This window comes from Epinephelus lanceolatus, chromosome 6, assembly GCF_041903045.1.
Source record: "Epinephelus lanceolatus isolate andai-2023 chromosome 6, ASM4190304v1, whole genome shotgun sequence".
Lineage (NCBI taxonomy): Eukaryota > Metazoa > Chordata > Actinopteri > Perciformes > Serranidae > Epinephelus > Epinephelus lanceolatus.
Window position 1 is genome coordinate 12,774,254 of NC_135739.1, and position 17,720 is coordinate 12,791,973.

Genomic DNA, 17,720 nt, shown 5'->3' on the forward strand with positions numbered 1-17,720 from the left:
TCTAATTGCCAACTAATTTAACTAAATGTGTTATATTTTTAATATTTTGTCATGTTTAGATAACGTTTTTCAAAGGCATCTGTGTATTGTGCACATAACAGAGCGCAATACGAATTAAAATTGTAATTTCCAATAGTGACAAGCAATATTTATGTGCTGTACTAAATTTACACAAGCACTACGAATGGTCAGGAGCAGCAGTAGATTTTGTTAGTAGCTACGAAAAGATCAGAGCTACTATAATATTGATGAATGCGGACATGCACGTAAATTTCCGTCTGCGAACAGTTTACACACAAATTCCTTCTGCTCACGTTTCATGAATGAGACCCACTGAAGGTATCCTAATAGGATGAAGTTTTAGCTGGTTGCAATCTGCACTCTTCACGGCTAGATGCCATAGAGTCCCCATAAATTTCCCACACTGCATGAAGGGATGCTTTTCATGGCTAAACTTATAACTCTACTTCCAATTTGGATGGGCATGATTTTTTAGGGGTTTAATGAATGCCTGGACAGGAACTTTAAAGTGCAATAGCATTTTACAATCCCTGGGTGGCCAAGTACACCAACATTTCATTGCACCTGTGTTTGTTTTTAACAGTCCTGACAGGATTTTAATCTTCCTAACAGGAACATTGTGTAAATGTGGTGGAAAAACAAAGACTTAACGCCTTAATGTGTAACATAAGTCAACATCCTGCACTCTGTTGGTCGATCTGTAGGGAGAGGTCGTGCTGTCTGGAGGGAGGGAGAGAAAAAGAGCGCGAGACCTTTACAGAAGAAAGTGAGCTATTGTTTGTCACCACGACCCACTTATGAGCTTCATTCCTTGGCAGCTGTGTGTTCTCCCCGTGATACTACTGTACATCTCCTTCTGTGTATGTGTGTGTGTGTGAGGGTACTGTATATTTACATTTTAATGATGGAGAGTGTTTTTCTCCGCTCATGTTTTTCTCAGCTGCCCTAAATCCATAACATCAGTCAGCATGCATCAAAGTCCTTTTTGGGTCATGGTGGTTCTGTTGGTATCGGAGCTGCTGTGTACCCACTCAGGTCCTATTATCTGTGTTACTACCCCAGTTTTGGTACTGGGCTTCGTTCACCACCCACCACCATCTGAAAGGTGTCTCCTCACTCTGACGCTTGCTCCAGATTCTACATCAAGGGATCATTTTGCCACCAAGGAGTATGTGTGAGTGTTTTTGTGTGAATTTGAGGGGTGGGAGGGGGGGAGGTTGACTGAACAGCTCTGATCGAGGCAGCCTGAGCCAATCAGCCAGCGAGCACCATGCCTCCTGATTCTTAATTGGCTGGCTTTCCTGGTGAGCGCAGCTGATACACAGAGCCAGCTGGTTTTATTAGAGAATGAGCCGGGGCCACAGTGGGAAGGAGACAGAGAGGAGAGGCAGAGATATAGAGGCAATATTCAGTGTGTGTATGTGTGCGTGTGTGTGTAGCAGCCAGTAATTACATCCCAGCATCTGAACCAATCAAGAGCCACACAGAGAGAGAGAGAGAGAGAGAGAAAGAGAGAGATACAGAGGGAGGAAGCCCATTTAGATTCCCAGTCTATTCCCAGGCAAAGAGGTAGACAGTGTGCTTATTGAATCAGAGTCAGAGAGAAGGAGCGGAAGTGTTTTCTTTGGAGCGCCACAGCTCTTCCTTTCTCATATTTGCCGAGTCTTGCTGGGTGAGAGCAGATGGACAAGATGAACCACAGCTCAGCTGAGGCAGAGGCTGAAACCATAGAACCACTGCGTTACCTCAGGTAGGCACCTGCTCATCTCTGTTGCATGTCTCTCATTCTCTTTCCCTCCTCTGCTTCGTCTTTTTTCTTCCATTCTTATGTTACAGTCACACCAATTCACAGAACTGCTCTCAAATCAGTGCACACTGTGAGATGGAGATAGAGATAGATAGCGGCAGGCAGAATCAGAGACGAGAGAGGAACATCCAGATCTTCTTGTAAGACTCCAGAGAAGTCTTCAGATGGGACTTGGATTCATCCGGCAGTCTGTTTGAATCCGAGCAAGCTTTTAAAAGGAAAACATAGTGGAGGGAGTAAATAAGAGATATGAATTATTTAAGTTGACTTGCTTGCCAAACGCCACATGAATACCAGCATTGATAGTCATGATGATAATACTAATGACAATGCCTGCAGAAACACCTTGTTCCATCCCAGGGAACTCCTGCTTTGCTTTGCCGGTTTTGAATTTCCTCGTTGCTCTCTTCCACTCCACTGAAGCCTCAAATTAAATTACAAATAGGAGCTGTTACTGAATTAGAGAGGGGGGGCATGTTTAATTTGGTATTATCAGGCCACATATTACTGACCAAGCCAATCATCCTATGATTCGGTATCTTTGTGGATGAGATGTGTAATCGGTTTGTTATGCACCCAGAGGTTAGTATGGTGAACCCTCGGCTGCCTCTGTGACACCACGTTCACTCACAGAGTGACCGGAAGGAGAATTTAGGAAACAGAGAGGTCATTATGATGTGCTGGGCAGGTGTTTCCTGATATTTGTGTAGTTAAATACAGGTAAGCAGTTTTCCCAACCTTAAACACACACACACGAACACGTATATGCACAAACTACACATGCACATATTGATCGTTCTGTTTCGATCCACTTAAGATTTAAAATAACAGTTTGCAGTTCTTCTTGGATGCACACTAAGTAAACAGCCTTTTGTCGACATGACCAACATTGTGATACGTAAAAGTGTAGCTCAAATAAGAACATGGAGATAATCCCTCTAAAGCTTCTTTCTGGGATGGTATACATTCTGTTCTTTGCAAGGTCTTGGGTTATACAATCCCACGAACATGTCTTGTACTGTGCTTGGGACATATGGAGGGAACAATGCACAAGAGAGCTCAATACTTAGTCAAGATCCTCCTTGCTGCTGGAAAGAAAGCAATTACAAAGAATTGGCTGAGGACGGACGCTCCAAATCACAAAAAATGGGCGACCATCATAGACGATATTCAGGTGATGGAGAATCTTACATCCAGGATACGAATCAATGAAGGACAAAGACAAGGATATTTTCTGCTTTCTCCTACGTGAGGTAACTCCCCAGAAGCAGCTTCAAAAGGCAAGGAAGTAAAGGGAGGAAAGAAAAATTACAAACCACAGGTGGAGGTAAACCTCAACCAGGACAATTTATTTGCTTTAATTATTGAAAATTGTTTCTTTGAACCCTGGACTGTGACATCCTTGAGGAGAGGCAAAGTGGTTTGGAGGGTTGTTTGGGAACTCAGAGCTGACCAGTTTATTACCTTTACTTGTTACGTGCTGGAGTTTTGGTTTCAATATTTGTTCATTGAGGAATCTAGTGAGGAAATACAGCAGGTGTGGCTGAGCAAGAAATTTGGAAATGTATTGATGGACTAGATGGGATCGGTTTCTATGTACGAATGTGTTCTGTGGACAAATCCATAAAAACTTGCTTTATGAAAACGTACAGGAAATGTAGAAGGGGCGATGGCACTCTGATATATGCGCTGTGGTTACACTGCAACATCCAAAACATCTGGATGAAGATTCACAGCCATATTATTGATGTTAGAGCCTCACATTTTGCACTCTGTCTAAGACTTGGTGTTTTGGGGGTAGGGTTGCAACGGTATGAGATTTTTACGGTCCAATAACTGTCTCAGAAAATATCACGATTTCACAGTATGGTGATATTACAGAATAATTATTATCAGTCAGAATGACCCTTAAAGGAATGAAAATGGAGGGGTTATTTTGGGTTGAGCAAACATTTTATTACTAAATGAAACAATTTTTAAATGGAAGTAAGGATAAAAACTCCCACTTTTGAAAGTAAGCAAAATTAAGGTGAGATTCTCCGTCCATTTGCATTTTTTTCCCAATATTGTCCATAAGTAAATGCACACAGTATGATAACTCTCACTTTTCATATCACAGTACACCTTGAAACCAGTATATCACTGCTAACAACCCCATTTAGGAGATAGATGGGTTCTGCTGGCGCTCCCTTGGGTTATAAAGAAATAGACCCAGACAGCAGTAACGAAAGGGTGGCTGAATATTCTCAGTAATTGGAAAGCACTTGGTACATCTGCTTTTCAGTATTGGGTAACTGAAATGGGAAAGAGAAAAGGATGCCTGGGATAAACTTGTGGTGCTGCTGCATCGATCTGGATACTTTCTTTTAGACTGCATTTAAATGCTATGAGTGTTAAGTGCTGAGTGCTCTCTGTGCACCTCTTGACCAAATGCCTGCACAACACTTACTCCAACTGGCACCAAATGTCAATATGTGACGTTCGAAGACGCTGGACTCTTATGTCAGACAGGTGGTAAAACTTGTTGGGATACAAATCATGTTGACGACATTTTCAAATGTCAAACGACGTTAAAATTTCACTTTGTGTGGACATTAACATTTTGAGGTTAGGCAGAGGCTGGGTTTTGTCTTTCAGACCTTAGAAATAAATCTTTTTATTCCCCGTCAAGATGATGTTGGTGTAAGACATTTGGAAGACACTGGATTTTGGTTACTTAACAACACATCTTTAACCCAACAAAATATCAACATCATCTGTCATCAGCATTCTGCGTCAAAGAGTTTTGGTTGCCCGACATTACAATCTAAATTGAACCAAATATCAGTGTTTAACGACGTTCAGAGCCAGCTGGGAACGTTATGGAGCCATGCCGAAAACACACAGACGTGCACACTCACACATGCACACACGCTGGGAGAATACATTTTGTAACAAACCCCTTTAAAGACAAGGCAGAGTGTTGAATTATTTTGTGTTATGACAAGATTTAGAGGAGGAATGCCTGAGCGATTTGTGGCCTTACTGTTTTTGTCGACTACAAATTGGGTTTTTTGTCAGAAGGAAACGTCCTTGTTGCTCTCCTCCCATCAGTACACTTCAAATAGGATGATGCGCCTAATATAGCCTAGACAGACGGTTTATTCCCTTTCATCATGCATCTATATAAATTACCCTGCGAGCTCGTGATTGATTTTACAATATGGCTGTACATATGGTGCCGAAAGACGTCTTCATGCAGTCGACTGTATCTCCTCCGTGACTTGTATCTTTAGTAACACTCAGTCATGTTCATTGATTTACCTGCTCTTAATGTCTGACACCCATCTATTTAACTGTCTCCATGTTATTGTCATGTCAATCAGTGTATGCAACTATATATTAAATCTATTTTGGGAGCGTTTTTAAAACTCTTCTCAATAAAGTATGTGATTAGGCTGTTTGAGCACGCTGCGTTTACAATCTTCTCTGTGTGTGTCGACATCTGAAGGGCTGAGGCTGGCAGATTAACTATCACCCGAGAGGCTTGGTCCCAGTCCACAGACCTCTCAGATCTCTGCAGCTTGATTGGTGCTGGCTGACAGTCAATTAAGGCAGTCAATTAAAGCCGTCATATACAACTGCAGGGGTAACATTATACAGCCACGATCATCATCAGGGTCTACGGATCTACATGTGTGCCGGCATGTAAACATGTGGGAACTTGTATTTCCCTCATGCTTTTAATTTATTCACTTTTAAATTAACATGTGGTTCATAATTAATTCTTAAATTATGCGCAGATATTGATACTTGATTGTGCCAGTCAATGGCCGAGACGCAGCAACCTGTTTGAGCAAAAGCTTGGTGTGGATTCTGTGGACAGAGTAAAATTAGATGAAGATAGTTACTGTCTAGAAGTGTAAGCACAATGATTTATGCAAAGAAACCGGCATCTGCAGGAGATAATATTAGCCCGGAGACACCCTCGTGATAAAGCTGCTCAATGATCTGATATAATTATATAGTAATTGTAAGCAATGTATTTGCCAGTGGCGAGCACAAACTTATTACGTTAATGCATGAAATTCCCAATATGTAAAATCCTGCTGTTTCAGTGTGCTAATGGTTGTGACTGCAGAAAGATCAGCATTTAATCCACGCACGGCTCATCTTGCACACCGCTGCTACAACAGATTAAACTAACTACACACACACATATTGCAATACAGGATCTTCTTAAAAATGTAAACTTAAAGGAATGGTGTGTAGGATTTAGTGGCATCTATAGGGGTGAGGATGGCAGACTGCAACCAGCTCAGACTCCTGGTTAGAATTCCTTTAGTGTTCTTTGTTCAGGAGGTTTTTCCCAGGAGTAGAATTATCCACAGAGGTCTTTTCCTCTCCAAGACAAACAGACCAGGTGATTAAAACTAGTAAAAACACTGTCTAAAACAGTTCCACATCACAAATGAGAGTTTCCTTAACACTTTTTGGCTCCACCCAGATGGGTCGTTATTCCAGCACCTGCTAATGTGTGCTCACCTTTTTCTAATCCAGATGTTCAAGAGGTTTCTACAGAGAGCAGAATAATCCACAAGGGTCTCGTCTTCTCTAAAACAAATAGATTCTGTGATTTAAACCTCTGAAACACTGAAAAAAGCAGTTTCAAGTGACAAATCAAGGTTTCTCTGACTCTGCTTGGCTTGTTGCAGGCAGGCTGCTAGACCAGCAACTGCTATTGTGTGCTCCCCTTTTTTCGGATCCAGGTGTTAAGGAGAATTTTTCCGGGAGCTAAATTATCCACAGAGGTCTCCTCCTTTAAAAAACAAACTGACCAGGTGATTTAACCGGTAAAAACATTGAATAAAGCAGTTTCACGTTACAAATCTGTGTTTCTCCGACGCTGTTTGGCGCATCACAGACAAGCTGCTGGTCCAGCACCTGTTAATGTCTGCTCACCTTTTTCTCTTGATATTTTAGGATCCAGACGTTCAGGAGGTTTTTGGCAAGGGCCAAATTATCTGCAGAGGTCTTCAAGACAGTGGGCCCGGGTGATTTAAACCAGTAAAAACACAGAACAAAGCAGTTTCATGTTGAAGAAATTAGTGTTTCCCTGATGCTGCCTGTCGTTGGAGCCCGGTCTCACTCCGAAGTCATCGAAATCCGGTGCTTGGTCAGTGACTTGCAGCTTCAGAAGGAACAAAATAGGCATCCTTTAACGTTAGCATGATATGTGGCTGGTTGCCGTTATAGTTTAACAGCGCCCAGCGGCGTCAGGGGGAAATGCGGTGGGACAAGGACGAAAGTTAAGGCTGCAAAAGTCCAAGTGGGGCAGGCAGAGGGGTGGTGGATGGGTCCAACAAATACTGCCAAGAGAATGGTGTTCATGTCCCTTAAGATTCTATAACCAAACCCTGTTCTTTTTTCCGAAACCCAACCACATGCTTTTGTTGCCTAAACCTAACCATGTGTGTTTGTTGTTGAAGAAAAAAAAGTAAATTCAATGTAGTGCATTTATTTTGAAAGAGACTGTATGCTAACGTTAAATCTCCTGTGAAAACAGAAGTGTATATTGAAAGAAGACAATGCATGTAACAGGCAGAACTTGACACTGTGTCCCAGAACGTCAACAACCAACGCACCCAGGGTACCTTGCATGTTGTATGTGGACGTGGAAAGCCCATGACCCAAATGCTGATATGTGACGAGGTCGGAGTGAGAGTGTGTCGGTCGTGGAGGGGCTGCTAACTATGGTGGCCAATGCAAAAACATAAAAATAGAAAAATCTATCTAGAGCTTTTGTTTGGTTTGTCCGTTCTGGGCTACTGTAGAAACATGGCAGTGCAGCATGGGGGACTCTGTGGATGAGGACCCACTCCCTTTGTAGATATAAACAGGCCATTCAACACAATGATTCTTACTTTGAGGTGATTATACAACAAAGAAAACATATTTATTATATGATATTCCATCTCTGCCAATCCATCCCCCCACATCCTACACACTTGACCTTTAAGCAACATCTGGTATTAAAATAAATTTCACCACAACCATAGCAACACTTGGGCAGCGAGTACAAGTAGCCCTACGTGAAAGCACAGGTATTGCTGAGGCTTGTCATGTGATGAAATGCCCGAGGCGGTGGATAACCTGTAAACGTTGGCAGGGGTTCTGAGCTGGTGATGACTTGGCCCTGCTGGCACAGACCCCAGTTTCTGCCTGCAGCTTCTGAAAGTCTAGATGGGTAAAACGTACGGGGCAAATGTTAAGCTTGTTTGTATGATTTATCTGGGCAAATAAAGTGGTTCTACCTCTCTTTCTTAAAGGTCAGCGCTCCTTCTTGTCTACATCACTACTCGTCTGTTGTTTGTACTCTTTACTGTCAGATAACAGCGAAAAATGTCCTCCAACCAGCAGGAGAGAACTGAAAATGTCTTCGCACAAAAGCCTGTTTTTTTTTTTATTCAGAGTGAGCCCGAATTTAGTAACATCTGTCAGCACAACGTGGCACATTTGTTTAACTCACAGCTTTTAAACTTGATTATTTCCACAGTGCTGTGTTGAATGTAATTAGATACTTTTCTTCTTTTGGATCCGTCTGATGTTTCTCCTCCTCTTTTTGCTCTGACAGTGATGAATGTTCTGCCTCTCTGCTCCACCTTTCCCCTTTTGCCCACCACACCTGAGGCCTGTACCACTCACATATAGAAATGTTGGACTGGTCTGAGATATTTTTCTCTCCAGTTGCTGATCCGCCTGCCTGTCTATCTGAGCTGCTGGTGTCAAGCTGTCTGACTTTACCTGCTTTCCCTCCGTGTCTCCCCTACCTTGGCAACGATGCACATTGGGCTTATTGTTATTCTTTTGGCTTGCCTCCCGTCTTTCAGCTCCCTGCCACCAATTCCCATGTTGGTAGCTCCATTTGCCTGTGTGACAGCTCTGGCATTTATTTATAGGCCAAATGTAATGATTGGGGCAGAGAGGTGGAGATATAGAGAGGGATGATCGAGGGGAGTGATGTGCTACCAGTGCTGTGTTTGGACATGATTTTCCTCTTCCATTAAAGTCAGATTAGCTGTAAGAGTTCTCCATTTACCACATCTGAGAGAAGAGCACGTGGGGAGGGCGGGGGTGAGGGGAGCTGAAGCAGGATGAGGACTGATGGTTGGTTTCAAATGAATTATAAGATACAGCGAGTCTGGTATTTCTCATCTTTGCCTCATAAGTAGCATAGCGTAGCTGTAAAATGTGCGTTAACAGAATTAAAGAAGAAACCAGACAGCTCTAAATGCATTCACACAAAATGATTTAGTTACAGTGAGTACCTTGCTTGAGGTAAGAGTTAGATCATGGCGTTTTTATGGTTTACAGTAACCACAATTCTCTAATCATAACAAGGGAACAAGTCTTTAACCATGTTAGCAGCTCTGTGAGGCTAAACGCTAACATTAGCATGGTTAAATGGGTGGCACAGTGGTGCAGTGGTTAGCATTGTTGCCTCACAGCAAACCTGGGGTGGGGTTGGGGTTGAACTGTACAGAGTTTGCATGTTCTCCTTGTGCATGGGTTTTCCCCAGGTACTCCGGCTTCCTCCCACAGTCCAAAGACATGCAGGTTAACTGGTGGCTCTAAATTTGTTGCTTACATATTTCAGTCTGTACCAAATAGGCTCCTCCACCAACCCACCAACACTGCCATCCTTACAGCCTAGCTTGAGGCCCAGACACACCAAACCAATTTCAGAGAACAAGCGGCGATGAGGGCCCCTGTTGTGTCGCCTCATGTCGCCTGTGTCTCGGCCAAAAGTTGCACATGAACACACTGCAGAGACTTCAACCGATGGCCAAACAGCATGAGCGTTATCCACTACCATGAGAGGAAATAACTATCCACACCAGCAGATGGCAGTCGTCGGTAAATGTCATGCAAAAAAGGAAACTAGAAGACCCTCTTGATGCTAGTTAGCCAGTTGGCACATTAACAACACAATCCAGTGCATATTTACTGTGCACCAGTGAACAACAACACAAACCACCAGGAATGGTTTCTGCTAAAGAGCTTAATGGTGAAAGAAAAATAATCTTACCTCATGTAACAAGTTTGTTTTATGTCACTTTCTCTTGACTTTAGCTCTTTGTTTACTTTCCTCACTTCTGTTTTTCTTCTTGTGCGCTGAGCTGAACTGCCAGTCAGACTGATTTCATTCACTAATGTGCCCTGCATTCGCAGACGCCAATTCTACAAGCTGAATTGACAGGAAAAAAAACTGACTACCACTGACGGTGGCCAACAGTGCGAGACACACTGCAACGACAATCAGTAACGGCCCAAAATTGACCGACGGCTGACCGTCAGCTTGGATTGTCAGGGTCTTAAAACATGACTCAGAGTCTACAGCCATGCTAGGCTCTCTGAGGCTGTACATTGGCACATGCCTTAAGATAAAAAACTAACATCGGAGAGAGCTCAGAGAAGAGCTGCTGCTCCTTTGCGTCAAAAGGGGCCAGTTGAGGTGGTTCGGACATCTGATCAGGATGCCTCCTGGGCACCTCCAACAGCATCCCACTGGTAGGAGGCCCTGGGGTAGACCTAGAACACACTGGATGGATTATATATCTCATCTGGCCTGAGCACGCCTCAGGATCTCCCAGGAGGAGCTGGAAAGAGTTGCTGGGGAGAGGGGCATCTGGACTCCTTTGCTCAGCCTGCTGCCCCCGTGACCTGACCTCGGCTAAGCGGTTGAAAATGAATGAATGAATGGATGAATGGATGGACTAATATTGTGCTAACGTGCTCACTGACATTGCAGGCAATGTTCACCATCTTAGTTTGATGGGAATGTCATTAGTTTTGGAGGCATTTGGTCATTGACCAAAGTTTTAAACAAATTTGAATTTTGACCTGATGTTGGATAAACAGTTAATCATGTGATGTGCACAATCTGTTACCAAAGAACACGCAAAAATGAGATAGTTTACAATATTCGGGTATGTGAGTGGATTTAGTGCTTCAAGGTCTGTACTCCAGCTCTGGGCTGCAAAATGTATCTGTGTTGTTAATCATGATTAGTTGGTCTGAATAGTGACATTTGCTTGACTACCGTAGAAGGCAAAGCTGCCTGGTACTGGATGTTAATATGATGTCAGAAAGACGTTAAATTTAGGTTGGAATGAAAATTGGGTTGATGATATTTTAAATGACTAACAATGTTAGAGATTCACGTTATGGAGACTTTAAGACAATGACGTTTTGCATACATAGGGTTTTGTTTTCTATACCTTACAACTCAATGACGTTATTCTATGTCAAGATGACGACATGTTTGGAGGACATTGGATTTTGGTGACTTAACAACACAACTTATAACCAATGAAACTTCAACGTCATCTGTCGCCAGTATTCTACGTCAAATTTACATTGGCAATAGACGTTGCCCTGCATTGAATTTTGGTCACAACCTAAATTCAACCAAATGTCTACCAATGTTGGTGGCCAGCTGGGTGGTCACAGAGCGTGTTCCACACAAGATGACACAAATTTAACACGGTGTGACATCACCCTGACATTCTCTAAAGCAATTTACCCTGAAAGTGACATGAATGTCTGAACCAAATTTCATGGTAACCCATCCAATAGTTGTGGAGACCTTTTGCTCAAAACGTGAGCTGCATGCTAAAGGAAGAAAGGTCAGGGAATCGCCGGCATCAGGAGGCTTCGTCCTCTGGAAACCATGGATGTCCATACAAAATTTCATGGCAATCCATTCAATAGTTATTGACATATTTCAGTATGGACCAAGGTGGTTATTCCTAGAAATACGCTGCTATTGTGGCTAAAATATCCTCTGAATTTACATAAGATGTTTCACACAGGAGATCATGTATGGGAGGATGTACAGCAGCTTATGTAACAATGGGAAATATGATTATGAAAAAAACCCAAGGCTATTTTATTGTTTTTCATGTTGATGAATTCATCAATTCTCTAGTGAGGGTTGAGCTTTCTTTCACCTGAGGTTTGACAGCTCTCTTTCATTTGCCTGACAACCCCAAAGCAGAAAACCCTGCTGATTCAGGTTTAAATTAGTCTCCAGGCAGCAGCCTTTGTTAATGAAGAACACAAGAGAGCCATTTGAGGAAGGGAAGGCTGAGCCAAGACTGTGTCCTCCTCATTATGTCCACATTGTGAATCATTTAAGGGATTTCAGTGGATATTAGGGGACACGGGGGAGAAAAACAATATTCTCCCAGAGGTGCCCCAATTTGTTCTACATAACATTTACAATGCCAGATTCAGACAGAAAAAATTCTCCAAACTAATCTTGTTTTAATCTTGTTTGTGGAGAGATGAGAGCAAAGGGAAGAGGTCGAACACTTACAGCAGATTGAAATGACGGGGGCTAGTTTGGTTTGCTTATTTCCCCTCTTGGTTTGTGCTGACAAGCCATATACAGCAAGGGACTGTTCCTTATCTGTGGGTGGTGCAAAACCGGGCAGGCATGTTGAATATTTTTTAAGGCACTGGGGAGCAACTTTTGTTTTTATTTTGGCCTAGGGGCTTATTATAGAGGCTTATTTTAAATACCTTCTGAGCCCCAAATCCCACCGGCGGGTTTGAAAGGCATGTTTTCTTTAAAAATTGCCAAAATCCCACCATTTATCATAGCCAGAAACTTTAAAATCAGAATTTATCGTCAAATTTTCAAATTTCCGATGGCTTCCCTCTTAATGTTGTGTTCACACCAGATGCAAATAAAACAATTTGCACAAGTGAATCACATGTAAAGACGCGATTCGACGCGAATTCTCGCTGGTGGTGCAATGGCCAAGACATGAATGATGCAACATACTTGAATTAAGTGGCTTGAATGAAGTGAATGGTGCGATTTTGCGTTATACACTTAGTTGAAAAATCTTAACTTCAGTGACTGATTTGCACCGGGACACCCAATCAGCAGTGAGATCCTCTGAAGACGTATGACGCCGAGTACGTACTGGCAGAAGTTCATTAATTAATTCATCGATTTCACGCACGTTTAGCGGGAGTTATTTGTGCGTATGAAGCAAGTCAACACAAAATATGCGAATGACACAACACAAAAATTTGCATCGCATTTAGTGTGAACACAACATAAAAATCATTTTATTCTGCACTTCAGCATGACAATAGTCAAAAACTGAGGCTTTCTTCAACTCCAGGATTTTGTTTTCAGCCTTTAATTTTCAAACATTAAAGAGTAAGTCTTTAAAAGTTAATAGTCTAACGTCCACTGTGCCAAGTTTCTGATAGTGCCAGTGTTGTGTTCAGTTTATCTGGAAAGGCAGTCATTTTATGTGCGTGTCGTTGATGCCAGCTGTGTGTGCGATGTCATCTGTGAGTCTGTGTGTGATGTGTAGGGTTATTAAATTTTGTTGGTTTTGTGTGGAAGAACCAATATTAGGTGGCTGTCATGAACTCATATTCTGCTGAGGTGCACACAGCTTGTGTAATGATACCATTTGTAAGGAGGGTTTGCATTTTGCTTCAGAAATTAGTTGTTTGTTTTGGTGATAACTCTCGCTCTCATTCTGTTTGCTCGTTACATTGGCTCCAATACCTACGTTTGGTGTGGATATAAAAAAATATGGTTATTTGTGGTGGAGGGAGGGGCAGGCATTTTCCCTCCAGTCACACAGGATGCGCTTTAGCAGCTGGAAGCAGCTTTTTGTTTGTTTTGCAAATTGTTTTAATAAGTATTAAAGTTTTTGCTTGCTGTTTTTGGGTTGTGTGGCACCTCATGTTTCTGTGCTCTAGGCACTTTGCACTTCGCCAATGCTTTTTTCCCATTGTCCAATCGGATGATTTGAGAGGCGGGTCTTCTGTGGTGGTCACGACAACAACTTTACAGTTGGTAAACAATGGAGGACAAAGTGGCGGTAGCAGTTGCTGGATTCCCAGAGCTATACAGCCCAATGATAGACAGCAGGTTGTCAAACTGCCCCAGAGTCACCCTAAAATGTGCCTGGAAACAGCCATCATGGAGGCGAAGCCCCTGGACCAACTGGTGGTACTCCCCATGATCCACCTTCTTTTTTAGGGTCTTAGGTTTTTTTAGTTTTCTACTAGTGGCATTCAAAAAGGGCGGTGCACCTTTCTGTGTGATCAGGGCCTGAGGAAAAATATTTTTAGCTTCAGGGAGGGTGATAAAAACACAGAAAAACAAAGAAAACAAAGTCACACCCCAGTCACCCCTCTCCTCTGATAAGTTAAGCACAGCCCCTAAGTCGTCAAGTAGCAGCTGCTGCACATGGAGTGTGTGTGTGTGTGTGTGTGTGTGTGTGTGTGTGTGCATGCATGGAGGCTGCGTTCATTAGTGCAAATGAGAGAAACCACCCTTAATTCCTTCTTCTGAGAGGTAATTGCAAATGATTTGCGCTCTAAATTGGCAGGATGTAATAGGGTCAGATGAGAATGTCAACGATTTAACTGCTTTTATTTCACTGAGCACGACCTTCACACCGGGACTACGCTGTGTGTTCTTAAATGTGTGTGTGTGTGATTTTTTTAATGGGGCATGAGCACACGGGGACACACTCTGTTGAGCGAGCTGGACTCTAATTAGTTTCTTACCTTCGTCACAGTTAAAATAAGTGTTAGCTTCACACCGATAATGAGGACAGAACTAGAGAAAGTGGCTGCGTGTGGTTTGTCAAAGGTTACTTTCTCTCTTTTGACTAAAAAAGAAGCCACTCAATACGTCTTGACCTTGAAAATCTGACCTTAAAGGAAAATCCCCCTTCCTCCTCATCTATCATCCTCATGTTCTTTCTCCCACTGTTGGTGTCTCTCCACTCTCCTCATCACTCCCTCTGAAAAGCTGGACTCTGTCATCAGGCTGCTACTATTTTATGCACACACACAAAAGATGGAGGCAGTAACAGTGGAGGGCTGCTTGGTGGAATCCATCTTCTGATAGAAACAGGGCTCATGTATTATTCCACCTGTAGTATTGTGATTAAGCACAAACATTAATTGAGACAGACAGGAGGACACACTTGAGTCCCACATTGGATCTGAAAATCTGAATGGAAAGGGCGTTTTGAATGTGCGAGTTTACGTGCACGCATGTTTACGCATTAATGTGTGTGAGATTGATTTGACAGGACTGAAGCGAGCAGTGTTTCTCTGTGGTGGCAGCTGAACGTATTCAAGTGTAGCATCTGTTAAGAAGCCTCTCATTTCAATGCCTGCAGGTCCCCTTCACTGCTACATTTTCATCACACACATACACTCAGAGAGCTGAATGAAAAGGTAACCAGTGGCTGTCATGAGGGCAGGGGGACATATTTTTCACTGTAAAAGTCGAACAAACTGCTGCGATTTTTTAATGATTTGTTTGTTCCATCCTGAGCTGAACAGGTAGCAAACCCACTGCTCACTTCAGCTGAACAAAATAAGACTTAATCAGAATGACACGGTGTTTTGACACGCTGGAGTTTGTGGATGTAGAAATGTGTCTACAACGTGTAACTGGCACATTGTGCTCCACGTAGAAGGTGATTCAGCTCACTGTGCCTTTTTCTGAGGTGTAAAAGCGCTCAGCATTCACAGTAATGACGCTGAAACTGTGCACCAGGCTATTATTAGAGACTGTCATTATTTCATTTGACAGGTCCACACTGTGTCTCAATTAGCTACCATTAATTAAACTATTGTGCTGCTTAAATAGGATCTTTTTACAGTATATTTTATTAATAACTATCATGATATTGCAGGTGACGTTTTGTTCCGCTTATTCTACTGGCTTTTTTTCACCTGATTAAAAAAAAAAAAAAATCTGCTCTGTTTTTTTGAATGAAAAAGATTATAATCTTAGAATTATCCCCGCTGGCTACCATGTTAGATTTTGATGTCAGGTAACTTGAATCCAAAGTCTTTCAAACGTGCATTATGTTTGGAGCGACTGGACGGGAAATTTGGTCCACACATTCACGTCACTCTCAGGATAAATTGCTATAGATATTGTCAGGTTGATGTCACACTGTGTTAGATTTTTGTCATCTTGTGAGGAACACGCTCCGTGACGACCCAGCTGACCACCAACATTGTTATACACTGATACTTGGTTAAATGTGACCAAAATTTGATGTCAGGGCAACGTCCAATGCCAACGTAAATTTGTAGAACACTGACGACAGATGCTGGTTTGAGTTGCTACATAACCAAAATCTAACATGTTCCAAACATCTCATTCCTACGTCATCTTGCTGTAGAATAACCACATTTAGTTGTAAGGTATGGAGAACGAATCACTGTGTCTATGAAACATCTTAATGTTAATGTCCACACATTGTGAAACGCTGTGAAAATATCCTCAACACGATTTTCATTCAAACCAAAATTTAAACCAAAACAATGGAGTTTTTGAGCCCTCAAAATATATATCCAAGATCCTTGTGATGGTACATCAACTCACAAAAGGTTGGATGACACCTCTGTCATTACTTCAGAGCGTCTGTTTCACTTGCACTGGCACTATGCAGTTTCGGGGTTCGGGTAGGAACCCGGACACAAAAAAGACTACAAAATTTGTCTGCTTTACGGCATACCCCCTCCTCTCTAGAGTGGCATAGAGCAACTCATTTCTGAGTTTCGAAAATGAATAAATAAATAAAGCAATGGGCCTAATCATGTATGTACAAAATGCTATAAGGCTTCTTTACCTGTTCTGAAGACATGATGATCGCATATTACACGGTCAACTTCAGGAAGTTCTCCAGTATCGTTGGCTTGTCAACAAATGCATGCGCAGAAAGATTTTTGCGACAGTTGTAACAGACAATACTGTTTTTCGTCCGTAGGGGGACCCAGTGAGGTAAAAAGAGCAATCCTACATTGTGTTGCTTTAACGTCTATCCCAGGTGTAGGCGACCTGCAGCTCCGTAGCCACTCTCCAGTGGCTCCCTGTGGCTTTGACAGAAAATTATATGGTAATGAATAACCATTTTTCTTTTTTCTAACATTTTAATTTTCATTTATTGTTGTAGACCTAGAATGATTCTTACATTCCTCAACTGTTAAAATGCATAGCCCATATACCAATTTAAAAAAATGTTTGTCAACTACAATGTACATCATGTGTCTGTGGCCTGGTGCCTTTTTCTCTAAAAACATCACTATCCATGGCCCCCTAGTCTTGAGTCTCCCTCGCTGGGCCAGCTGTGGATCCCACATCCTGAAAGGAAAAAGTCTCAGTGGAAAATAGAGGATTCAATAGTGCATGGACAAATTAGTTTCAAAGTTAAAGTACCAAATAATCAAAAGTAGCCCATTGCAGGGGAGCCACTTTGTGCTAAAACATTTTAATGAATGCTCATTTAGATCTATAAGTAATGTAGATAGGTTAAATTTGACTTAAATGGCTGTGTGAGCTTTAATACGAGGCTCTCTTTTGACAGTAAAGGTTGCCGACCCCTGGTCTATCAGATAGAGTCCAACGTCTTTCTGACATCATATTGATGTCCGGTGCCAGCTGAGGTGAGAAAAGATTTCATGAAAACAAAATCTCCTCTTGTTTTTCTGAATTAACAAATTAATCTCAGTAATTCAGAAAAATTAAACATGAGAATTTATCTAATTAATTTAGACATTCAACAGCAGCTTTTGTAACTTTCCTGATTATTTTGAAAAATAATTTGTGTTCCATTCAGAAAAACAAAAGCAGATTTTTCCCCATGAAAACTTTTCTCAGAATTCTGAGATAATGATAATGAATCATTCAAAAGAGAGCAATCTGTTTTCTTTGTCTTGCCTTGTTTTTTGTTTATTCAATTTTTTTGTAAACTTTTGGTTTGAAATAAAGTCATTCCTTCATTCACGGGCAAATGTTGTTTTTCTCATGTGAATGCATTACACTTCCATATTTCTGTGA

The 17,720-nt window shown here is 42.0% G+C and overlaps 1 protein-coding gene across 1 annotated transcript in view; it reads left to right on the top strand.

The window, feature by feature from the left end:
* The first annotated feature begins 1,353 nt into the window (after window positions 1-1,353).
* Window positions 1,354-17,720, top strand: part of yjefn3 (YjeF N-terminal domain containing 3) — a 79,620-nt gene continuing 63,253 nt past the window's right edge. The window contains exon 1 of the mRNA XM_033621138.2: window positions 1,354-1,771. Coding sequence (XP_033477029.1) covers window positions 1,704-1,771 — 68 coding nt within the window. The 5' untranslated portion in view covers window positions 1,354-1,703. The remainder of the gene's footprint in view (window positions 1,772-17,720) is intronic.